General features: G+C 36.4%; 2 protein-coding genes across 5 annotated transcripts; one reads left to right on the forward strand and one right to left on the reverse strand.

The window, feature by feature from the left end:
* Positions 1-2,793: 2,793 nt before the first annotated feature.
* On the forward strand, positions 2,794-25,288 carry LOC114270670 (ABC transporter B family member 28). Of its 4 annotated transcripts, none has more exons than XR_014337494.1 (17): positions 2,803-3,236; positions 5,528-5,715; positions 7,979-8,002; positions 19,088-19,189; positions 19,465-19,555; positions 21,195-21,295; positions 21,480-21,530; positions 21,649-21,777; positions 22,039-22,101; positions 22,377-22,656; positions 23,156-23,304; positions 23,409-23,498; positions 23,943-24,077; positions 24,169-24,225; positions 24,292-24,348; positions 24,559-24,836; positions 24,934-25,288. XR_014337494.1 is itself a non-coding variant. In XM_082882373.1 (17 exons), the coding sequence occupies exons 1-16, from the start codon at positions 2,945-2,947 to the stop codon at positions 24,798-24,800; spliced, it is 2,046 nt and encodes a 681-aa protein (XP_082738499.1). In that variant the 5' UTR covers positions 2,816-2,944; the 3' UTR covers positions 24,801-24,836; positions 24,934-25,288. The 4 variants fall into 4 exon arrangements, 3 of the variants coding, with proteins under 3 accessions (XP_082738500.1, XP_082738499.1, XP_082738501.1); XM_082882373.1 differs by having other exon boundaries at positions 2,816-3,236; positions 24,564-24,836; XM_082882375.1 differs by lacking the exons at positions 2,803-3,236; positions 5,528-5,715; positions 7,979-8,002 and adding an exon at positions 8,283-8,438 and having other exon boundaries at positions 24,564-24,836.
* On the reverse strand, positions 16,759-17,978 carry LOC145797434 (uncharacterized). Its single transcript, XM_082884586.1, has 2 exons — positions 17,303-17,978; positions 16,759-16,988 (listed from the first exon to the last, which is right to left on the reverse strand). Exons 1-2 carry the CDS (start codon positions 17,976-17,978, stop codon positions 16,954-16,956), a joined length of 711 nt encoding a protein of 236 aa, XP_082740712.1. The 3' UTR covers positions 16,759-16,953.
* Positions 25,289-25,738: the final 450 nt, after the last annotated feature.

The following is a 25,738-nucleotide window of genomic DNA, read 5'->3' on the forward strand; positions in this document are numbered from 1 at the left end:
GAAATCAAATTCTTATAATCAAATTCAAATAATCAAATTCAAAAAAATCACTATGCATTGTTCTGGTTATGGTTCTATTCTATAATAATCAAATTCTTATATAAACTCATTGAATTTAATTTTCTTATATAAACTTTGTACTGGTTCTAGTTTCATGATCTATATAAAATTAGTATTAACAAAATTAGTATTATCATATTTTCTTATATCAACACAACTCTAACTTCTCAGCATTCGAACAACAAACAACATTGATTCATATATAGAAAGAGACCGAAATAGAGACAGAGACTAAGAGAGGCTTACCTTGGAGTTGCCGGAGAGACAGAGACAGATCGGTACTGGTATGGTCAGTCGGCGCTAGTTTTGGTCGATCGGGGAGAGAGATGGAAGAATAAGAGAGATGGAAGATCAAGAATGAGTGAGAAGATGAGATGAGAGCTGCGCACAAAACAGACTAGGATTAGGGTTTGGTTTGTTTGGAAAAAACAAAAATATCTAACATAGAGAGAGATGGAGACAGAGAAATACTTACCTAAGAGTTGTCAGAGACAGGGACAGAGACAAATTGGCATTGGTTCTGGTCGATCGGCACTAGTTTTGGTCGATCGGAGAGAGAGAGAAACAGAGGGATGGAAGAATGAGAGAAATTGAATAACAAGAATGAGAGAGAAGATGAAACAGAGAGAGGCTTACCTGAGAATTACCGGAGCCAGAGACTGAGACAGATCGGCGCTGGTTGTGGTCGATCGAAGAGAGAGAGAGAGAGAGAGAGAGAGAGAGAGAAATGGAAGAAGAATGAGTGAGAGAACTGAGCTGAGCAGCCTGCGGGATTAGGGCAAAACAAAAAAATAGATAGATAGATCGATCTAAATGATGATGAGCGGTCCATGTTATTTCTTAAAAAAAAAAAAAAAAATTATATTTGGCTAAGTGCGGGCGGGTTGGGGCGGGTGCGGTCCAAACCCGCAACCCGCCCGCAACCCGCAAATTTTATATATTCCAAACCGCACCCTACCCTATTCACTTTGCGAAACCGCCCATACACGTGCGGGTAGGGTCAGGTAGGGCGGTTTGTGCGGGTCAGATAACCCTATGCCCAGCCCTAATAGCTATAATCCTACTTGAAGAATTAATTTTTTTTTTTTTTGTCATTTTTATTCAAGTATTCAATTTTTATATTAAAATATTTTCTTAATTTTTTTGTTTATCTTATTTATATTTTATTATTAATTTATATTGAGTTTCCTAATTAACATGAAGTTGTTTATTAGGAAAAATTTATATTTAATTTAAACTTTATATACATATATAATTATATATAATATGTATAAATAGTTTTAAAATATATATTAAAGAAAATCAATACTCAATATAATTAGTTTATCTATTTATTTATTTTTAATTCAACCACAACATACTTATATTTAATATTTTAAAATAATTTTTTTATAACTTCCATTCGTATTTATTTTTATTTCCAAATGTATAAAAAAAATTAAATAATTATAATCAAAAAAATTTATTTCCAATTTAACTATTATTATTAATATTATATAAAATCATTATATATATTTATTTCAGTTACACTTTTATAGTATGATAGAGTTAAAATTACTAAAATACACATAAATAATTAAAATTAAATTATTATATATATTTGTTTAAGGTGTTGTTTGGAAAGTGGGTTGGCTTTTCGATTTTTTGACTTTTTTGACTATTTTAGTCTGTGCTAAAAAGCTTAGTTTAGGAAGAGTTTTTTGGCTTTTTTAACTTTTTTTGTGAGAGAAAAGTGTAATGATTATGGGTTAGATGTGATGTTTTGTTTGTTGTAGTTAAAATAGCCTATTTAATTTTTTGTGTCTATTTTAACCCCAAATCAAGTTCCCAAACAATGCCTCTTTTATAGAATGATAAAGTTAAGATTATCAAAATAAATAATTAGAATCATTATTTAATTTTAAATATATTTTTTTTTCATATTTTAAATATTAAAATGAATATTTATTTTATTATATTAAAATTAAGTATAAAATAAAAATATTATATATATATATATATATTTGTTACACTTTCATAATTCAACCCAAAGATATATTTTGTAACAAAAATGTTTCATGCCCCCTTTTCTCCCACCCCCTTTGACCCCCTCTCTCTCTAATTGGTTACATTTTCTTTTTCTTTTTTCTTTTTTTCCTGTTCCTCCAATCACCACCTGCCACGTGTCTGTGGGGGGTTGTGGGGTGGTGATTAGAGGGGGTCTCTATCATGACTCATTTTGTAATATATTTTTTAAGGGTATGGCTTCTCTTCAGTTCAGGATCAGATTGGACCGTACTGTTGGGCCCGTGAGGGTTCACCACGGGTCCTGTTTTGATAATCTGAACCGTTTAATGTGTAGAACTCGTCGAGTACTATATGCTTGCAAAAAAATCACATTGATCGGATATCGCTAGCTATATGATCAAATCAGTTTCGTATTAAAAAAATTGAACGATGAACAAATTAACGGTTGACAAAAAACTGTTTTGATCACATAGCTATTGATATCCGATCAACGTAATTTTTACAGGCATATAGTACCCGACGATTTTTACATGTTGAACGGTTCAGATTATCAAAATGAAATCCGTATTAAGCCTCCACGGATCCAACAATACGATTCAGTCCAATCCCGGACTGGACAGAAGCCATACCCATTTTTTAAATAGTTATATATATCCGTTACTTCACGGCAACGCTACATCCATCCAGAAAACTTGGACCAACATCGTAACAGTTTCCGTTTCGCTAAATACGCTTTTAACCATTTGATTTTCGGTTTCGTCTTCCACTCTCCTCTTCCTCATCTCCCTCTCATTTCAACTTCAATGGCAACTCTCCCTCTCACTCTCTCTCTCTCTTCACTCTCCCCAAACCCCGACTTTCTCTCTCCTCCTCCTCCATGTCCTCTTCCTCCGCCTCTTTCCGGCCTCAACTCGGGCGTCGATCGAAGGACTCAGCAACTGTTTCTTTTGCTTACACGGCGGGGCCACCGACCGATCCGATTGTGACAGAGAATGATCCGAAGGTCGATGTCTCGAGCTCTCGCGGGGAGAGCGTAGAATCGCCGCGTAATGCGATTAGTTGGGGTCTGTTGTCGAGCCTGTTGTCTCAGCATAAGTTGAGAATCGCTGTTTCGATTTTCACTCTCGTTGGATGCACTACTTGCACTCTCTCAATGCCCTTGACTACAGGTAAATTAAGGGGTTGTTTGTGGGTGTGCCAAATAAGGGCTGGTTTGGCGTAGCTTAAAAAAAAGTAAAAAATTACCCAAAAATTAAAAAGTTACTATTATTCACAAAAGAAAAAAATTAAAAAATCAACGTTCTAAACAAAAGTGCAGCTTCTGTGCCGTGGTTGTTGACAAAAATGAAATGATTTGGTGTAATTTTAGATGGTTGTTGTTCGGTCCGTGGGGCTATCATGGATCACGTTTTGATAATCTGAACGGTTAATGTGTAGAACTCGTTGAATATTATATGTTTGTAAAAAATCACATTAATCGGATATCGATAACTTAATGATCAAATCAGTTATGTACAACAAATGGATGTTATAATTGACGATTGAAAAAAAATAAATTTGATCAGATAGCTATCGATATCTGATCAATATGATTTTTTATAGGTATATAGTACTCGACGAGTTTTGTACATTTAACGGTTTAGATTATCAAAATAGGACCCATGATAATCCTCACAGGCCGAACAAAACTGTCCAATGTAATGCTCAAAAAGTAGCCAATAATTTCTTAATCCTATTTCACTTGTGCAGGTTGTACGGTTGTGGCCCACACCTCTCCAATCTTCTCATATATATTTATTTATACAATTTTTTAATACACATTTTTCATAAAAAGTCAAAAAGTTAATTCAAGCATCTATATTTTTTTTCTCAATTTTTTAGTTTAAAAAGACAACAAGTGCACTTATTTAAGACATCCTAAATAACCCTAAGTGTATTTTTTGTCTTTTTGAATTAAAAAATTAAGGAAAAAAATATAGATATTTGGGTTAATTTTTTGATTTTTTATGAAAAAATATGTATTAAAAAATTGTATAAATTAGTGTGTAGGAAAAAATTAAATGAGAGCTGTGCAATCGTAATTTTTGCCTTTTGATGAATAGTGATAACTTTTTAATTTTTTGAGTAACTTTTTGACCTTTTTTCAACTTGCCAAACTAGGCCTTAAAAAAAAAAAAAAAAAAAAAAGGTCTATTCAATTTCTTTTATGCCCCGTTCGGTTGCTCGGAAATCACGGGACAACTAATTTATTTATTTATTTTAATTCCTAAGAATTAATTAAAGCAAGTAGTATTTTTTTGTTAATCTGTTCCTGAATGCTCTGTTTGGAGGAAGAGCAAAGTAGAGAAGGAAACCCGAAACTTTATATGTTCTCTTCATTTGATTCGTGAGAGAAGCAAAATAGTTACAAAAAAGTATTTTTTATTTTATTTTTTTTGGGTTAAATTCTTCATTTTTTCCAAAGTGGGTCAATTTTAGGCCTTTTGGTGTCATGTAATTTGTAATGCATTTGAGGCTGGTTTCCAGAAAACGAAAAATAATTTTAGTTCAAGGCAAGCAAGAAACAGTTTCATTAGGATCAGTTGCATGGAGGTGTTTTCTTCTCAAGCCTTAATATTTACATTAGGCTGTGTTTGGTTGAAGAATTTGAGGAGGAAAATGGAAGGGAAAAAAGGAAATAGAAAGAAAATGAGAAAGAATTGATAGGATTTGAATTTCAAGTTATGTTTGGTTCATTTGGGAAATGGAGAAAGAAAAGTGCCTACGTAAACTCAAAAGACAAAAAGTGAGATTGCATTTCCTTCTCATGTTCTTTTCCCTTGTGTTTTGTCATTATAACCAAACAAAAAGTGGGATTGCATTTTCTTTTCCTTTCTATTTCTCTCACTAAATCCACAGCCTTACTGTATTTTATTTAACTGCCAAACATAGCCTGAAGTCAAAAGAAGAGTTGAAAATAAGATGAAAATGGCGACCAAAATATAAATTTCATTGGACATTTTTGTTTGATGCCAAACTTAAGGAAATCAAGGTAAATTGGAATTTCTGACAATGTTTTTTCATTATGTTTTTTTTAAACAAATCTAGAAAAAATCACTTTCCGTGATGAAGTTTTTGGTTCTTGAGAAATTAAGCAATTGAGTTTGAGAAGTAGGATTCGGACATTGTTTTCTTTATTTTTCACTTTAAGATATACAGATGGTGAGGTGATTTTGTGAACTACTGGAAAGCTTTACTTTTGTGCCCACTTCCAGTGAATTTTTATGAGATCTCCATTTTTATTTTCAAAACAATTATTCATCATGAATATTATTTTTAAAACAAGGTCATGCAATACAAGCTGAGAATTGAATGAAGAGCTCTGTTCAAAATAATTTTTCCATTTTTTTTTTTTTTGAATGAAGAGCATGAAAATGAGACATCACTAATGCTTACCAACTAGTTGTTGATGGTTTTCCAGGGAAATTTTTTGAGGTACTAATTGGCAAAACACCTGAACCTCTGTGGAATGTGCTTAGCAAGGTTGCAGTTGTGTATGCATTGGAGCCAATTTTCACTGTTATTTTTGTTATAAACTTGAACACGGTATGGGAGAAGGTTATGTCAAACGTAAGAGCTCAGATATTTCAAAGGGTATTGATTCAAAAGGTACGATCAATCAATTCATCTGAGTTCAATTTTATTTGGTCTCAAAGATGACCTACTATGGGAATTTTTCGACCATAGTGCTATATTGATTTGTTTTCTAAATATTTATTATCCTGTCATACTTAGATTGTTACATCACTTTTCAAATTTCTCATGGGGATATTCAATTGACCTCATTTCTTGTGAATGCTTCATGCTCTTTAGGTTGGATGGAGAACCTATGTCAAATTATTTTCATTCTTCATGGAAATATTGATTTAAATGCTTGCAACTCGTTGGACTTCTCGTTTATTGTGCTATAGTAGTACTCAAGAGGAACACAAATGTTGAAATGCTTGGGACTTTTTGGAAAATGAAGTGTGTGGACTTGTTTGGGGCTTGGGAACAATTTTTTTATGGGCGTTGGCTCAGCAGTAAGGTTTTTCCAATTGTGACTTGGGCATTGCGGCTTTGAAATATAGAAACAGCCACTCCACATACCCCTTGGTGGCGGGAGCCTCGTGCACTAGGGTTGACCCTTTTTCAGTGTAAAATGCTCGTTTTAAAATCACTCAGCCACCCCCTAGATTGCTTGTTTTGTCATAGGATATGTTGTTTTGGTTCTTGGTTTGTTTATAAAATTTCTCCTCTTCTTCTTCTTCTTCAAAAAAAATATTTTGTGGCTAGCAGCCCTTGGGTTTAGCTTTAGATGCAGTCTATTCACTATAGTTGTGTTCATGGGAATTTAAACCTGTGAGTATGTGGGCCATCTGCTTCTGTTTTTTTGTTATGGTGATAAGAAATTGAAGCTTCTTAGGAAGACTTGAAAATGGGGTTGGATATGCTGGGGAAAGTGCTTTTTTTTCTTTTTCTTTTTTGTTTCCTTTCTCCAGGGTGTCCGCAATATGCTTATAGTCCGGTCTATATTTGTCTATATGCCTATCACATGCAAACCAAGTGCAACATGTAGGCCTTGAGAGTCAAATTTCGGATATCTAGTTCCTCCTGAGCAATGGACTGCCTTTCCTGCCCATGCAGGTTGGAAATGTGATAATAGAGAAGCATGGGATTCTTAATCAATTAGCAATCATGATCATGAAAAGGGAGTAAGGTATCTTATGAATGGCATTTTGTTGCTCGGAGTGATCTTTAGCTGGAGAGAACTCTGTGTTGGATTCAAAAGAAATAGTTATGGAGATAGAAATTCAAGGATTTTGGGCTTGAAAAGGTGAAGGCCTTGTTTGGTTTGTTTTTGTAGAGTAGTTTTTGAGAAAAAAAGTACGAAAACTTGTTTGGTTTGCCTTTTTTTCAGAAACGATTTTGGAAAATTATTTTGGGAAGAGAGTTTTTAAAAAAATGATTGATTTGATGTGTATGAGAGAGAGTAATTTTGAAAAGTAGGTAACCAAATAAATTTTTGAGATTTTTTTTGAAAAAATTTGTTTGGTTTGATTATTCTTGAAAATTTGTTTGTAAAGAATTTTTTCCAAAATTTTTTGTGAAAATCAAACCAAGCAAAGCCGAAGTGTCTGTGCTTCTTAGATGATGGGGGCAGCAGAAAGATGTTTTTCTGTGAGAACACTTTACTTTGAAGGACCCAAAAGCATTGGAACTTGGTTTTTACTTAAAGCTTTGTTTGGCACAAGTGTTGAAGCTAATGGGAATTCCATTGTTTGAAGGAACCAAAAGGGGGAATCATTCAGTGAAATCTTTTCTGACCTTAAGTTGGTTGTTCCTTTTAATGTGGAGGAAGATAGATGCGAAGGAGATGGATTTTGAGAAGTGGAGAATGTGGAGTTATCTTAAAAAACAATTTGAACAAGGGACATAATTGCCCTAACTGACACATACTTCAAATATGGATTCAGAATAAATATCTTATAATTTGCTTGCTTTGGTTGCATAACTATAAACCTGTAGATGAGATTCAGTATGCACTAAAGGTAGGCATGGGGAGCCTCGTTAATTTATTATTAGGAAATTGATTTACAAACAGAAAATTTATACGATAAACACATCTAGGATGATGTAATAGTGGTATTCTTGTAATTATAATAATGATGGATATTTTTACTTAGAATGAAAGGATCATAAAATGCTATGTCATTCTGTATGAAATTTCTGTACAGAAATTTCATTTGTATAGCATTACCCTTATTATTATTATTGTTATTAAGTAAATATGCTTTTGAAAAATGATGTTAAAGTGATGTTAATTAGTTTTTGTGAAGATAGAAACATAGATATTTACCTTTCTGATATGTTATTTTGCCTTTATTTGCAGGTGGAGTTTTTTGATCAATACAAGGTATGGATTGAGAGTCTTCTGTTTTTGTTACTGCTCCCAGATTGGGAAGCAAGTTGATGAAATAATTGTATGTGTGTATTAGGTTATATCACTTTTATTGTCTCAAATGACCTAAAAATGTTTGGGGAAGAAGTATGGCCTATGTTGTTGCCTAAAATGGGCTGCACTCAGGGCATTTGCTCTAGCTTTAAATGGGGCTCCAGCAAGTTGAAGGAGGGATTGGTTTCCCGGGATTAGTCGAGGTGCACGTTAGTTGGCTTGGATGCCCGGCTATCAAAAACAAAACAAAAAACCAATGGACTGCTCTCTGGTGCTAGTGGTTCTCAAGATGGTCCTTTTATCTTTAGTTAGAACTACTAGCTTTCATTTGGCAGATTTTCAATTCTCTGGAAGCAGGATTTTGCAATTGCAACAAGTGTCTAGTGCTCAATATTGGGTATTCAACTTCTTAGTTATAACTTAGCATCTTCCCCGTGACTCTTCTTCCTCAGCTTTTATATTTTCTTTGTTTGGCATTTCTATAACTTTTGCAAGTACAAGTAAGCCATCCCCCCTCCCCCCCTGCCCATATTATGCTTCACATTTGCGAAATATTTTGTGTGAATGCATCGTTTTCTAAACCTAAAGCCTGGTACTTAAGAAGCCATATTAATATATTATACCTGAAATTAATATTTACAACCATTGGACTTGACTATGTGGACTTCAGTAATTGAAAATTACTATATGGAAAACATGAAACTAGACACACAACACAAGATACCTAATTCTTAGCAAAGAAAGGAAATAAAGAAAGATGTTGTACATGGAGAAGGGACTTTTTCTGTGAAATAACAATGTGATAGAAGCAATAATGCATCCTTAGGAGATGCTGCAACTACTATCAATGTGAAACTAAAAAATCTTTAATTGTGGCTTACCTTTGATTAAGGGTAAAAATAGTCATTTGGGCAATGAGTTCCCCTTTTTCTATTTACTCTGTTATGCTTATAAGGATATTTGCCCTTAACAATGTAAGACTTGCACACGATCTAAAATTTTCTTGTCAATCTTTGTTTTCTTTTTCCTTTTGTTAGATGCAATATATATTTCTCCCTTTAGTTGTGTCCTTTCTTCATACATAATTAGGCCTCTCAATTGGGCCCAAATGAGCTTGGTCGAGGATTGCCTGAGCTCAGCCCGAATTGATTTTCATGAGCCCAAGCCCAGCTCAACCCGAAGAAAAATAGCAATCTCAGCCCATACTATGCAAAGATTTTAAAAAGCGGCCGCAACTGTTACGTAATGCTGTTACGTAACGGTTGTGGTAGTTACCGCCACCTGTTACGGCCGCTTTTGCAGTGTGATTGAGATTCATAGGTGTGTCGGCTGTAGCGGTTGCTATAGCTGTTGTAATGGTGCCATAACGGCCTATTACACACTGTTACATAACGGTTCTGAATTGTTTCTTTCGAAAAAATACAAAAAATATATATATATATACATATATAGATTCGAAAATGGAGGAAGAGAGATAGATAGAGAAGAGGGAAAATGAAGAGGAAGCTGAAGGAACATGAGATAGAGAGAGAAGAGGGAAGATGAAAAACATGTTATTGATTTGTTGAAGTTATAAGACCTATGCCATTCTATTCAACTGCGATCACTCAATCATTTTGTTTGTGTGTGTCTATGTATATATTGTTTGAAAATAATAATAATAATAATGTGTGGTCATTATCTATTTGGCTTGATTAATATATATATGTATATATATGTTTAGGCTTTTATTTATTCTCTTACTTTTGTTATTGTTTATCTTATATATAATAGTTAGTGATTGATTTTTTGTACAATATAAAGTCATTATTTATTAAAATAAAATGTAAAAAACTTAGTTTATAGTGATTTAAAAATATGAAATATATTGGATTAAACTTAAAAATTTATAAAAATTGATCAATATTTATTTTAAAACCCAATAAATATGATCATGGGAAAAAAATGTGCGTATCAGTAAGTTTTTTTCAAATTGTGTGAAAAATAAAAAAATTCACAGTTCTAGTTACCGCAACTGTTGCGCTATGGCCTTTACACCCCGCAACCGCAACCGCAACCACGCCGCCGCCACCGTTACGGTGACCGCAACCGCTTTTTGGAACCTTGATACTATGTCATGGGCTTTGGGATGGGTTTGAGCTAGACTGTTTTTAAAAATTTACTGCTGGCTTTCAAAAATATTAAAAAGATTGTTCTTTGGAGACCCCAAAATTAGAAATAACAACCACTTGATGTAAGCACTTAGAAAATATGAGGAAGAAGAACTCCGAAAATATGAGGAAGAAGGAATATATTTCTGTTATATTCAAAACTTCTTATCTTACAAGACCAAATGACACTCCTTATATAGGAGATATTACAAACATCATTATAACCCATTATATGCCACTTACATATTATATATTACCACTATCTACCACTATCATATTATATACATGCCATTATCTACCACCAACACCACTATCATATTCTATACATGCCACTATCCTTTACCAACACCACTATCATATTATATACATGCCACTATCTACCACCAACACCACTATCATATTCTATATATGCCACTATCCTTCACCAACACCACTATCATATTATATACATTAACACAAATTTCCAGCACTCCCCCTCAAGCTGGTTTAAAGATATCTTCCATAGCCAGCTTGCTAGTCAGCTTATCAAATTGCTTCTTGTGTAGTCCCTTCGTTAGCACATCAGCTAATTGTTCACCTGTTGGAAGGTAGGTCATACAGATTATGCCAGCATTGATTTTCTCCTTGATGAAATGTTTATCCACTTCTATATGTTTTGTGCGATCATGTAGAACTGGATTATGAGCTATAGATATAGCTGCTTTGTTGTCACAATAGACCTTCATAGGTGTCGGGTGAGAAAGCTTTAATTCTCCAAGAATTCTTTTAATCCACATTACTTCACAGATTCCATGGGCAACAGCTCTGAACTCTGCTTCTGCACTACTTCTAGCTACCACATTCTGTTTTTTACTCCGCCATGTAACTAGGTTCCCACCTACAAAGGAGCAGTATCCGGATGTTGATCTCCTGTCTGTAACACTTCCTGCCCAGTCTGCATCTGTGTATACTTCAACTTGAAAATGTCCATGTTTCTTGAACAGTAAGCCTCTCCCTGGAGTTCCTTTCAAATATCTTAAGATCTTATAAACGGCCTCAAAGTGCTCTGCCCCTGGTGAGTGCATGAACTGACTTACCATGCTGACTGCAAAGGCAATATCAGGCCGCGTATGAGACAAGTAAATCAATTTCCCTACAAGTCGCTGATATTGTTCCCTCTCTTTGACTTCTTCAGCCTTAGCAGCTTGTAACTTCAAGTTAGGCTCGATCGGAGTCTCCACCATCTTACAACCAAGCATACCTGTTTCTCCAAGGAGATCAAGAACATATTTTCTCTGATTAATGAATATACCTTCCTTGGATCTTGCAAATTTCATTCCGAGAAAATACTTGAGGGCTCCCAGATCCTTAATGTGAAATTCTTTTGCGAGTTTCTCTTTGAGGGCTGCTAACTCTGCTTCATCATTACCAGTTAAAATGATGTCATCAACATAAACAATCAAAATTGCAATTTTACTGTTTTTTGAATGTTTATAAAATATTGTGTGATCTGCTTGACTCTGCGAGAAGCCACAACTGATAACTGCCTTCCCAAAGCGTTCAAACCACGCTCTTGGTGATTGTTTGAGTCCGTATAATGACTTGTTCAATCTGCATACTCTGTCGCTTCCAAGTCTCTGCTCAAATCCCGGCGGTAGGCTCATGAACACCTCCTCTTCAAGATCACCATTGAGAAATGCATTTTTAATGTCAAGTTGATGTAGAGGCCAATCTGAATTTACTGCAAGAGATAACAGTACTCTGATGGAATTTATTTTAGCAACAGGAGCAAACGTCTCCTGATAGTCGATCCCATAAGTTTGAGTGAAGCCTTTAGCCACCAGTCTCGCCTTGTATCTCTCAACGCTTCCATCTGCGTTACATTTTATCGTAAACACCCATTTACACCCAACTGTTTTCTTGTCTTTGGGTAGATCAACTATCTCCCAAGTATCACTTCTCCTTAAAGCATTCATCTCCTCCATGACTGCTAATTTCCAATTCGGATCATCCAATGCTTCCTGTATATTCCTTGGAACAAACAAGTGTGAAATCCTAGATGTGAAAGCTCTATGGTTTTTAGACAGTCTTTGATAGGAGAGGTAATTTGCAATAGGATGTTTAATGCAATTTCGGACACCTTTCCTAATTGCTATAGGAACATCAAGGTCGGAAATAGAAGGAATAGGATTACCTAAAATTTCGATGTCAGAACTCGGGTGGACATTCGGGTCATTAGGATGGACATTCGGGTCATTATTCCTCAGATGAAATCGCTTCCTTGTATAAACCTGAAGCTCAGGATTTAGATCATTTTGTAGTACTTCTCCCCCTAAACAAGAATCTTCTTGACTAGGCACCATAGAACTTGGTTCTCCTAAGTGATCATTATCAGACAGATGTGGTTTTTGTGTAGGATAAATGACATTGGGGAGCGGGATAGAAATATCCCAAAAACGGTCTTCTACTCCACTTGTCTCCCCCTGATGAGAAGTGTTGGGGAAATAGGATTTTGTTTCCACAAATGACACATCCATACTCACATGAAATTTCTTGGTTTGAGGATCGAAACACTTATACCCCTTTTTGTTTGAGGAATAACCCAAAAAAACACATTTTATAGCACGGGGGTCAAGTTTTGAACGAAATTGACTGGGAACATGAACATAGGCAGTACATCCAAAAACTTTGGCGAGTAAATCAGAAAACAACCTCGTGTCAGGAAAAAAAATTTTGAGACAATCAAAAGGTGTTTTGTATGTTAACACCTTTGTAGGCATCCTGTTTATCAAATAAGAGGCTGTTAAAATTGCTTCACCCCATAAATATTTAGGAACATGCATGTAAAACATTATAGCACGTGCTATTTCAAGTAGATGTTTATTTTTTCGTTCTGCAATGCCATTTTGTTGAGGGGTATCCCGATATGTAGATTGATGAAAAATCCCATTTTTTTCCAAAAACTCACCCAACTGCTCATTGAAATATTCTGTTCCATTATCAAAATGTAAAATACCAATTTTGGTTTGAAATTGGATTTCAATCATATTGTAAAAATTTGTGAATAAATTTTTCACGTCAGATTTTTTATTCATCAAATAAATCCAACATAAGCGGGTATGGTCATCAATAAATGTAATGTTAGAATTTCCCATCTTTACCTTCACCTACTCCACTACACACTCCACTTCACCTACCTCCACTTCACCACACACTCCACTTCACCTAACCCACTATCACCTCCACTACACCTACTACCATATTTTCTTCTATATATAGATTGTATAGGAATTGTAATTAATCAATCTTGTAATCAATAAATCAATAATACATAATTTCTTACATGGTATCAAAGCAAGGTTAGAGATCTTGGTGTTCTTTGCCTTCCGGCGGGCGGCAACCTTGCCTTGACCGCCCGCCGGGTCTCAACCAATTCAAACCTCCCTCTCTCAATGCTATTCAACCACCACAGGCCCTTTGATGAAGCTGAAATGTGTTCATTCACACCATCCTCCGCTTCTTCTTGCTCCTCTTACTTCAATCATCAACCCCAAGCCTCTCCTCTCACTATTGTTCTACCAAACTTTGATTTCTCTCAAAGTTTGATTTCTAACAAACTTTGTTCTACTGCTCAGTCTTCTGATAGATATATATCTATATATATATTTTTCAAAGCAAAAAAAAAAAAAAAAAAAAAAAAAAAAAAAAAAAAAAAAACAAACAAAAAAACAAAAAACAAAAAATGCCATCTCCGTCCCAGATCTGATGGCGGACAGGGACGCTCTCTTGGCCCTACGCGCCGCCGTGGGCGGCCGTACTCTCCTCTGGAACACCACTCTTCAATCCCCCTTCCCTATATTTCTGGAATCATAATTCTCGGCTACCAAACAACATGAAGAAATCAGGGATCCTTGCCGCAGCGTCCATGGCCGCAGCTTCAGCCACTGCCATCTCTTCTTCGCCGTCTTCTTCAACTCCCTCAACCTCCTCCACGTCGCAAAGCTCTCGGGAGGAAGCTGTTTCGAGCAAACATCGTGATAATTATGTGGCTTCTGCGGATAAATTTGCCCCCAGATTTGATGGCTTGAGGTTCATTGAACCATTGGTCACAGCTCACCGATAAGTTTGATTTTGATGATCCATTCTCTCTCTCTCTCTTTTCCTTTTCTTTTTCTTTTAATATTTCTTCCACTCCCTTTTGTCTTTCACATAGATTCCTTTTCTTTTTCTTTTAATATTTCTTCCACTCCCTTTTGTCTTTCACATAGAGACCACACCCACGTGACCCATTCCTTTTATTATTATTATTATTATTATTATTATATATATTTTCTTTTTCTTTTTCTTTTTCTTTTTATTATTCTTATTATTATTATTATTTTTTCTTTTTATTCATCATTATATATTTATCATCCCCATGCTCATCATTTCATCACCATCCCCTTATTTATTTCTTTATTTCTTTATTATTATTTTTTTTCTTAATTCCCTTCTTTTCACACCAAAAAAAAAAAAAAAAAAAAAAAAAAAACAAAAGTTTGCACAACAACCCATATTTTATTCATCTCAGGGATCCACCCCGATCACAATTTTACACCAAAAAAAAAAAAAAAAAAACAGCAACAAAAAAAAAAAAAAAAAAAAAAAAAAAAAAACAACCAAACCAAAACACAACACCAAAAGCTTTGTTTTCTTTTCTGCAGATGGCCACACACCGACATCCCTTCTCTACTCTGCCGCCGGTCTCTTCTTCTTGCCTCCGTCCTGGACTGCCCTTGCCGGTGTTGCCTCCGTGTTTCCCGCTCCACTGGGCACGATCACTCCCCCATACTCCTCCACTGCAGTATATGGCGGCCCTCCAAAACGGAACATTACGGTGGCCTTCCGCTTCAGTTCCTTGTTTTTCGCCTTCAGCACACTTATCTCTGCTCGCGCATCCTTATACATGCGTTGGAGCAGAGCCAGTTGGGAGTTTAACTGCTGCACCTCATTTGTCCTACTCTGCAGCCGGTTCGACAGGTTTGTGACCGCCGTCATGCTTTCCACACATGCCTTCAAAGTATACTGATTGGCCTCTACATCCGACAGCACTGCCATTCTTTGCTCCACAGACCGCATCGGAAAGTTCAACGGAGTATACCCAGCGGTGTTTGGTTGAGGTTCACTGGCCACCGCACCAGTTCTCTCTCCTGTGGACTCATTGAGGTCGGGAAAGAGGGTGAGCAGCCCGCGGGAAGACGAAGCCATTTTTTCTGGGCAACAGAGTGTTATAGAGAGTGTTACAGAGTATCTTCTCAGCAAAACCTCTCTTTCTCAGCAACACGAAGAATTTTTCAGAGGTTTCTCTCAGTTTTTTCTGTCTCAGTTTCTGCCTCCTCCGCTTCGGTTTATAAAGACCATGACACAGAGGCAGCCACGCGCATCGCGCGCCTTTTGCTTCCGACAACCTGGCACGCCTTTTCATGGCACACCTTTTGATGAATTGGGCACGCCTTTTGATGGCACGCCTTTTTATGGATTGGGCACGCCTTTTGATGGCACGCCTTTTTATGGATTGGGCACGCCTTTTGATGGCACGCCTTTTTAAAAAAATTGAGCGCACCTTTTGAGGATGCGATTTTTTATGGGTCCGACAAGACTCTGTAAACTGTCCCGACATAGATTCCGGTTAGTTTCTACAAGGGTCCGACAAGACTCTGTAAACTGTCCCGACATTTGATTCCGGTTAGTTTTTTCAAGGGTCCGACAAGACTCTGTAAACTGTCCCGACATTGATTCCGGTTAGCTCCTTTAAGGGTCCGACAAGACTCTGTAAACTGTCCCGACATTGATTCCGGTTAGCTCCTTTAAGGGTCCGACAAGACTCTGTAAACTGTTCCGACATTGATTCCGGTTAGTTTCTACAACGGTCCGACATGACCCCATAAACTGTCTTCTACAACGGTCCGACATGACCCCATAAACTGTTTTTCTACAGCGGTCCGACATGACCCCATAAACTGTCTTCTACAACGGTCCGACATGACCCCATAAACTGTCTTCTACAGCGGTCTGACACCGCCATCCAGTGTCCTCTACACCATTATGACACCACCATACAGTGTCTTCACCAACGGTCTGACACGACCATACAGTGTCTCCTATCCTTTTTTTATTTTTATGTATTTTTCTTGTTTTGTTACTCTCTCCAAACTCAAGTTGGTTAGTTTCTCTCCTCCTTGAGTTTGCGGGGGGCTGTTAGAATTTCCCATCTTTACCTTCACCTACTCCACTACACACTCCACTTCACCTACCTCCACTTCACCACACACTCCACTTCACCTAACCCACTATCACCTCCACTATACCTACTACCATATTTTCTTCTATATATAGATTGTATAGGAATTGTAATTAATCAATCTTGTAATCAATAAATCAATAATACATAATTTCTTACATGTAACAAACCATTTTTTACCAGAAAGAGTAGTGATTTTAGAAGGGCCCCAAACATCACTATGAATCAAATAAAAAGGTTTGGAAGCCTGGTAAGGTTTTGGCAAATAAGTAGAGCGATGAAATTTTGCAAAAATGCAACTTTCACAATGAAAAGAAGAACAATCAATCCCTTTAAATAATTCTGGAAATAAATGTTTCAGATAAAGAAAACTAGGATGTCCTAGCCTATAGTGCCATAGCATTATTTTTTCTTGAACAGAGATTGAACTAGTACTATTAAAGCTCTGAGCTTTTTTATTACTAGCAGGTACTTCATCAAAGTAGTAAAGACCTTCAAGCATCCTAGCACGCCCAATCATCATCCCCGAGTTCTGGTCCTGAAATTCACAATGGGATTCAAAAAATGTAACACGACAATTAGAATCCTTAGATAGTTTACTGACAGACAAAAGGTTACAGGCTAAGTTGGGGACGTGAAGAACAGCATTGAGATTAATTTTCTCAGTTAGTTTAATAAATCCTTTTCCTGCAATAGGTGAAAAACTACCATCGGCTATTCTGATTTTGTCATGACCAGAACAAGGGAAATAGGTACTAAATAAATGGGAAAAACTAGTCATGTGATCGGAGGCACCGGAATCTATGATCCACGGAGAGAAGTTTAGGCAAGAGAAGGCTTTAGGATTTCTACCTGTTTGTGCCAACAAAACACTAGGAGTACCGGATGAGGAGTTGGATTTTATCAGCTTTAAGAGTTGATCAATCTGCTCTTTGTTGAAGGGACCTGAATCGGCTTCATTAGCGGTAGGAAAGCCACGATTTTTCTCTCCTTGTTTGCTGCTTTTCCAATTGACAGGTTTGCCATGGATCTTCCAACACGTTTCGCGTGTATGGCGAGGCTTGTTGCAAAAATCACACCAGACCCGTGGCTTATCATCAAACCTGCGCTGGTAATTTGCAGCCTTGTTGGCCGCAACATCGCTAATTAAAGCAGAAATTTCAATTGATTCACCAGTACCTTTTTTCTTAAGCATGACGCTCCTTCGGCTCTCTTCCCTTCTGACTTCGGCAAATACTTCGCCAATGGATGGGAGAGGAGGTCTGCCAATAATTCTTCCTCGCACTTCATCGAACTCAATGTTGAGGCCGGCAAGAAACTTGTAAATACGGCTGTCTTCCACAGTTTTCTTGTGGTGGTTGCAGTCGTCAACCGATTTCCATTCGTATGTGTTGAAGATGTCAAGATCCTGCCACAACCTTTTCAACGAATTGAAATATTTGGTGACGGAATCATCTCCTTGACGAATCTCTCCCAACTTCAAAGTTAATTCGAAAACTTGAGATTGATTTCCTAGGTCAGAATACATCTGACTAACATTATCCCACAATTCTTGTGCAGTAGTATAGCACATGTAATTAGAGCTTATATCCTCCTCCATGGAATTGACCAACCATGTCATAACCATGGAGTTTTTAGCGTCCCAACTGTTGAATAGCGGATCATTAACAGCAGGAGCCTTCTTGTCGCCAGTGATGTAACCGATCTTTCCTTGCCCACGGATATACATCCGGACAGATTGTGACCAGCGGAGAAAATTATCACCATTTAGGCGGATGGTGGTGATTTGGACAGAGTGAGAGTTGGACGTTTTCACCGGAATGGCAGCGGCAGGGGTTGAAGTGGTTTCGGACGTGACTTCCGACATGGCTATGACGGTTTTAGGGCTGCTGTGTTTTTTGTTGCTCTGATACCAACTTAGAAAATATGAGGAAGAAGAACTCCGAAAATATGAGGAAGAAGGAATATATTTCTGTTATATTCAAAACTTCTTATCTTACAAAACCAAATGACACTCCTTATATAGGAGATATTACAAACATCATTATAACCCATTATATGCCACTTACATATTATATATTACCACTATCTACCACTATCATATTATATACATGCCATTATCTACCACCAACACCACTATCATATTCTATACATGCCACTATCCTTTACCAACACCACTATCATATTATATACATGCCACTATCTACCACCAACACCACTATCATATTCTATACATGCCACTATCCTTCACCAACACCACTATCATATTATATACATTAACACAAATTTCCAGCATAAGCTATTAAGTATTAACCAATAAATCAACACATTAATATGTTTAATTTAAATAAACACATTTATTTGCATATAAATAAAAGTAATAAATTTTAATTACACCAAAGTACAGGCCGGGTCTAAGCTTGGCTAAGTCCAGTCTGAATTTGATTTAGGCTTAATTTATTGACCAAGGTTGGCCTGTCCCAAACTTGCCAAAGCTTAGCTTGAAAAAAGTTCAGGCTGAGTGGGCTGGCTTTGGGCTTGCCCAGCCCTATTTGACTATCCTGCTCAAAATGACATTTCACTCACTAATAATTGTAGTTACAACACAACTGAGAACTTGTGGTTTCCTTGTGACAGGTTGGTGAACTCACTGCATTAATAACATCTGATTTGGGTTCTCTTAAAGACATTGTGAGTGAAAACATATCAAGGGATCGTGGATTCAGGGCACTTTCTGAGGCAAGCTACTCTTCACTAAGCAAACGTGAGCTTTATGTTGGACACAGTTAAGCATGTATATTAATTCTTTGTAACTATAATGAATTTCACTTCAAAAGTGACAACTTATCCAATTTTTATTTTATTTTATTTACAACCATATTATTTTTTGAGTTGCACTTAGTATGAGACAAGATTTACCAGTTTTTGAAACCGTATTGTGTTTTTTCATTTTTTTGGGTGGAAATTCTGTATGATGGTCATTCTACCATCTCTGACTTTTGTTTCTCTTGTAGGTGGTTGGAACAATCTGCATCCTGTTCACTCTATCCCCCGAACTTGCACCACTTCTGGGGTTACTTATGCTTATGGTGTCTGTTTTAGTTGGTAATTTTTTGTTTTTTGTTTTTTTTGATTGGCAACAAAAGAAATTTTATTAGAAAGTAATAGTTTGTTCTGTAATATGTCTTTGAATTTCATGTTGTTTTCCTTCACCATAAACATGCGACAGAAAATCTGTCTACGGTTTTGTTTTCTTCTTTTTTGTATTTTACAAATTCTTGGAAATCTTAAGCTGTAGATTTATATGCATTAAGATGTTGGGTAATTGTCTAATTGACGATGTTTCTATTGACTGGGTAAACAAGTACAATAAGTTTGAAGCCTAAACAAAGCTGTGGGAAGGACAACAACTAAGGAGCCTTTTTGATATGACTCGTGCCTGTATTTATCTTGATTATAAGTTAGTATGATGTTGGTCACTAATAATTTTATTTTATTTTTGCCACTGAACCTGTAGAATCCTATAATGTGATAATCACCTTATGATCTGCACTGAAATCAAGGAGCTCCTCTAGCCCTGCTATCTGTCTGGGGAGGCATTGATTTTCAAAGTGCTACATGGAGGACCTGGGGTAATGAGAGATAATTAATGAAGATCCAATTCTGCAGCGTATGTGAACACTGAGAAACTTTAATATTACATCAGGTATCCAGGTCCACGGCCAATGCATTGTGTGCTTTTGCCTTTGTAGGGTACTGATATGCCCACCACAGAGGAGGTAAAGTACACCTTATGTGTATTTTGACCCCAAACTCTTAGTTTCTTTTCCCATTTATGAATGTAGAAAACTCCATGATTTGAGAAAGGACTAACAATATTCATCCCTAAAAAGCCCTCTTTGTTGCTGGTGCCTGTAAGAGAGTGTCCATCACACTTGTCCATGATCAGCAATCTGTTTTTATATGCTGAAAATGTCAATCTAACTTTGAACAACTGTCACTTTGAAGTGTCAGACAATCATGCTGCTTACCACATTCTTTCTAAAATTGAGGTGTCTACCTTATGGGGATGCTAAATTCTTGGTAAAAGGGTTAGTATATATATATATTTTGATTGAGCTTTATTACCACAAAAGAAAGATATATGATGGTTTCAATAAAAAACCAAAGAGGCAAACAAACCTCTAGCTCCAAGAGGTGACATCAAGTGATTCCAAGACTAAATATATATACTATCACAACCTGAAAGTCTAGGTCTCAACAGGAAATAAAAAATCACATCCCTCATAACCCAAGAGGCTAGGATATTCTAAGTAATATTGTAGCCATCTCCTTGCCCGTGCTTAAGAAATTTCCAAACTTCATTAGTAGTTGTACGACTTGGATCCTTGGCTTGATTGCAAGATTTGACAAAGATTTATCTTGAGCCATCTTTAAGTATTTATCTCAGCTTTGTATATGTTTTTCCCCCAAATGTATAATTGGAGTTTCACTATACCATGTTTTATGACATTTCTACATATAATAGATAATTTCTTAAGCTCACACATTCGCTATTCCATGTTTATTCACATTTCAGCTTGCCAGTTGATAATTGTTTAAGCTCATGTTCAGTGAACCTTGTTGCTCTAAATCAACTCATGATTATTCTGCAATTGTCAAGAGATTCTAGTTTAGGAAGTTTTTCTTCCTTTTGCAATTGGTTCATATTTTCTTGCTGCTGCTGAGTGTTATGAATTTTCAGCTATATACAAGCGGTCGACTGTGCCTATTTTTAAAGCTCACGGCATGGCCCAAGCATTGATAGCTGATTGTGTAAATGAAACTTTTTCTGCTATTCGTACTGTAAGTTTCTAAATGCTCTGCTACAGAGATCTACTTTTTGTGCATGTGGGGTTTATATAGTGAATCCTTGTCAGAAGTTAGAATGTTCTCCGTTTTCCATTAAAGCATCTAGTTTTGAGATGGAAAGATGGATCAATGCTTGGATGTACATGCAATGATAAAATCAGTATGATTTATACTGCAGGTAAGATCCTTTGGTGGAGAAAAACGTCAAATGTCAATGTTTGGTAACCAGGTCAGACATGGGTTCTTATTTAAATTCCCATAATGCTAACATTCTGCGAAACATCTGTCTACAGGCAGATATTATTGCTGTCTACGAACTTAGAATCTACTATTGTGGAGCTTGGCAGGTCCTTGCTTATCAGACTAGTGGCATAAAGCTTGGGACTTTCAAATCCATAAATGAATCTCTCACTAGTGTTGCAGTTTATATTTCTTTGTTGGCCTTGTTTTGTCTTGGAGGCAGCAAAGTAAAGGCGGTAAGTACTTCAATCTAGTGATACCTTTTTTCGTGTCCTTATAAAATTTATGTGATTAGGTTTTTGCATCCTCCTCAAAGCAAAATTATTTTCACAGTATTATACTTAATTCATCTTATGAGCAAATGTTTTCATTACACATCTTAGTTAATGGTTGGCAGTTTGCTACGATGTTGCACTCATACATGGGATTTTCAGATCCAAGTTTTTGTTTATTTCTTTGTTGAATAAGCATTTTTTAATGATTTATGCATGATGCAGGGCGAACTATCTGCAGGAATTGTGGTTTCTTTTATTGGATATACATTAACATTAACTTTTGCTGTAAGTCGTTCTTTTTCTGCTTCACACCTTTATGCTGTTTTTTTAATTCTATATGCTGCATGACACAACATTAAGGGGTGACCATTGGTTCAATGGTTAAGACTTGACCTAATAACCTTGAGATTATGAGTTCAAGTCTTGGAGACACCACTTTGTGCATTATGCCAAATGTTAGGTGTGTATTCAATCTTTTCCCTCCTAAACACACATTAATGTGTACTAATTGGGCGTTTTTTTTTTTTTTTTTTAATGCTACATGACACAACACACCTCAGGTTCAAGGGCTGGTTAACACATTTGGAGATCTTCGTGGAGCTTTTGCTGCTGCAGAGAGGATTAACTCTGTTTTAGCTGGGGCTGAAATTGATGAAGCCCTGGCCTATGGTTTGGAAAGAGACATCAAGCGTCAAGAAGTACATGATAAGAATTTTGGATTGTTCTTTGTCAGTGATTCTGATAGGAATAATCAATCTCTTAATATGCATTACATGTCATCTTTGAAATCAACTAGCAGCCTGGGTACCCTAGCCTGGTCTGGTGATCTGTGTCTTGAAGGTATCTTGATTCACTTTACATGTTTGTTTTCAAGCACAGTGAAAGACAGAACTTCTTACATTTTCCAAAAATGCAAATTTAAGTATATCATCACTTTTTAAGGCAATGTAAAAGGGCAACTTAGCCTAATGATAAGGCTTGCCATTAGTGTCTCATGTGGTGCGGGTTTGAGTCAAGGAAATAGCTTCTCCATAATGGGAGTGAGGCTGCGTACATTTTTTGTGAGGAAGTTTGCTTTTATGAGGGAAACCTTGTCTATAATATATCTTTCTTCTTTCTACCTGCTTTTTGAAACACTAAAGATTTGAATTGGTTAGCATGGTGTAAAAAAAATGCTTAATCTTGGGAATGTCCTGTAGTTTTTTTTTTTTTTTTGCTTTTCCTGCTTTGTTTGCAAGATCAAGCCTAATCCACTTTTTGTAGTGGAAAATGTTTGTGGTAAATTCATTTAACACTTGTTTCACTACACCTAACAATGGGTCTCCATTGTTTTATACAGATGTGCACTTCTCTTATCCTTTGAGGCCTGATGTGGAAATCCTGAACGGTCTTAATCTAATGCTAAAATGTGGAACTGTAACTGCTCTAGTGGGCCCAAGTGGTGCAGGGAAAAGTACTATAGTACAGCTATTGGCACGTTTCTATGAGGTTTATTTCTTCTCATTATTTTATGATTATTTAAATTTTCATTTTCCCCGTTATGGATTCATAAAGAATGACAAGTATTAATCCACATCCTTTTTTTTGTGCAGCCAACCAAAGGTTACGTTACAGTTGGAGGAGAGGATGTGCGGACATTTGATAAGAGTGAATGGGCACGGGTCGTCTCAATAGTGAATCAAGTATGCCTCTGAATCTTCCCCATTTTTGATCTAAATGCTTCACATACTAAGTACATGTATGCGGATGTATGTATATGCTGAACAATGTTATATTGAGTATTTACTCTTTAAACCTACTCAAGGCATGAATGTAACTTTATGTACACAAACTCGCAAGAATGCTCACACCTACACTCACACATATGGGATAATCAAAATCGGTAGAAGCATATAAGATTGTAGCATTCTTTCTAACATGGCGCAGCCCAGGTTGATTAAGAAACTTGGGGCAAATTGGGTAAGACAGAGGAGTTTTAAGCACTGTGTTGGATCTAGTTGAGGGGTTTTGTCTCAAACAACCTAAACTGAACAACATTGCATCCCTATGTAGTTCTGGTGAAGCACCTTTGTTTAAACAATGTGCTCTTATATTACCTGAAAGGTACTTAAATAAAATTTTCACAGGAACCTGTTCTCTTCTCGGTGTCTGTCGGAGAAAATATTGCATATGGGCTCCCTGATGATTATGTATCCAAGGATGATGTGATAAAGGCAGCAAAAGCTGCAAATGCTCATGGTTTCATAATTTCGCTCCCACAGGCTTGTCATCTGATTCATTTCTAAAAGGTCCACATATTACTTCCTTCTGTTTGCTTCGTTGTTGTTTAATGAAGCTCTGTTTAATAAACAGGGTTATGACACACTTGTTGGTGAGCGGGGAGGTTTGCTAAGTGGAGGACAGAGACAGGTAATAAGAATAATATATGTGAGAGAGAGAGAGAGATTTGTACTGAAGTTTATTTGCAATTTGCAGAGAGTTGCTATTGCAAGGGCTCTTCTAAAAAATGCACCGATCCTGATACTTGATGAGGTACACTTTTCTTTTGCTTCTCTTTGCACATATATATGCCTGGATTAGGCTAGTGATATGGAAGATTGGTCCGGATTACCCAGATGAAACAAATTCAAAAGATATTCCATTGCAGTCCACCTCTACAAATTCAAAAGATATTTTTATTAATATAACATGTTGGTCACAGACCATCGCAACCACCTTAGTTGCTTCACATTTATGTTTTAGTGCAGGCCACGAGTGCTTTGGATGCAGTTAGTGAGCGCCTGGTCCAGGAAGCTCTAAACCACTTGATGAAGGGAAGAACAACATTAGTCATTGCCCACAGATTAAGCACAGTTCAGAATGCAGATCAAATTGCTCTTTGTTCTGATGGAAAGATCACAGATCTAGGGACCCACTTAGAGTTATTGAGCAGAAAGGGTCAATATGCTTCTCTGGTTGCTACTCAAAGGCTTGCATTTGAATAATATTGATATTACCACTTTCTGTAAACAAATGCCAAGGTAAAACACGAGTTGTAAAAATTTAGTTTTTCTTTTTTTCTCTATAAGTTCCATCACATCAATATTTATTTGCATTTGACACGTTTCCTTCATGCAGAGATCCAAATTTTGTCAAGCTTGAAAGCAAATCAGTGCTAGAGATCACAAAAGGAGGCTAGATGAGATCGTGAGTTGAAAACAAACACAATAGCTTCCATTAACTCTTTATTGACTGTTATGTATACCACTGTTACCACACTTATTTGAGTGCAGACACCCTAGGCTACATCATGTTGTAAAGTAATACAACAGTGAAAAGTGGACAAATTAACAAAGGCTATCAACAAGAATTGTCGTTATACTGATTGTTGTCCAATTATGTGAATTTATTAATTTGGTATTGTATAAGATCAAAAATAAAATATTATTTTCACATAATAAATAGACGACAGGTGAAATTGCTGCTGCAGAAATGGAATATAGTGTCTCAGCATATGAAATTTACGTTGTTGTAAAATTTTATCTTGGGGATGAGGATGGGATGGAAAGGGAAGGACTCATCTTTTGGGTAGAAAGAAAATCTTAAAACTACTGTTGTAAGAGTGTTCTTTATTAATGGCTTTGGAAATATTTTTTTCTCGTGCGATTTCACTTGTTATAACGGTGTTCGATTATTTGTGCGGAATTCAAAAGTATGCAGAGCATGAATTTATGTTTAGATAAGATGAGTGTTGTTAAGATGAAGATACTAAGATAGATGTGTGGTAAGACTAGAAAAGACAGAATTCGGAATGAGTATATTTGTGAATAGGTAAGAGTAGCATCGATAGAAGATAAATTGAGAGAGAATAGCTTGAGATAGTTTGGTCATATATAACGGAGATCAACAAATGCAGTAGTGAAAAGATGTGATTCAGTGACGG

The sequence above is a fragment of the Camellia sinensis genome, chromosome 8 (assembly GCF_055761805.1).
Source record: "Camellia sinensis isolate YWXY chromosome 8, ASM5576180v1, whole genome shotgun sequence".
NCBI lineage: Eukaryota > Viridiplantae > Streptophyta > Magnoliopsida > Ericales > Theaceae > Camellia > Camellia sinensis.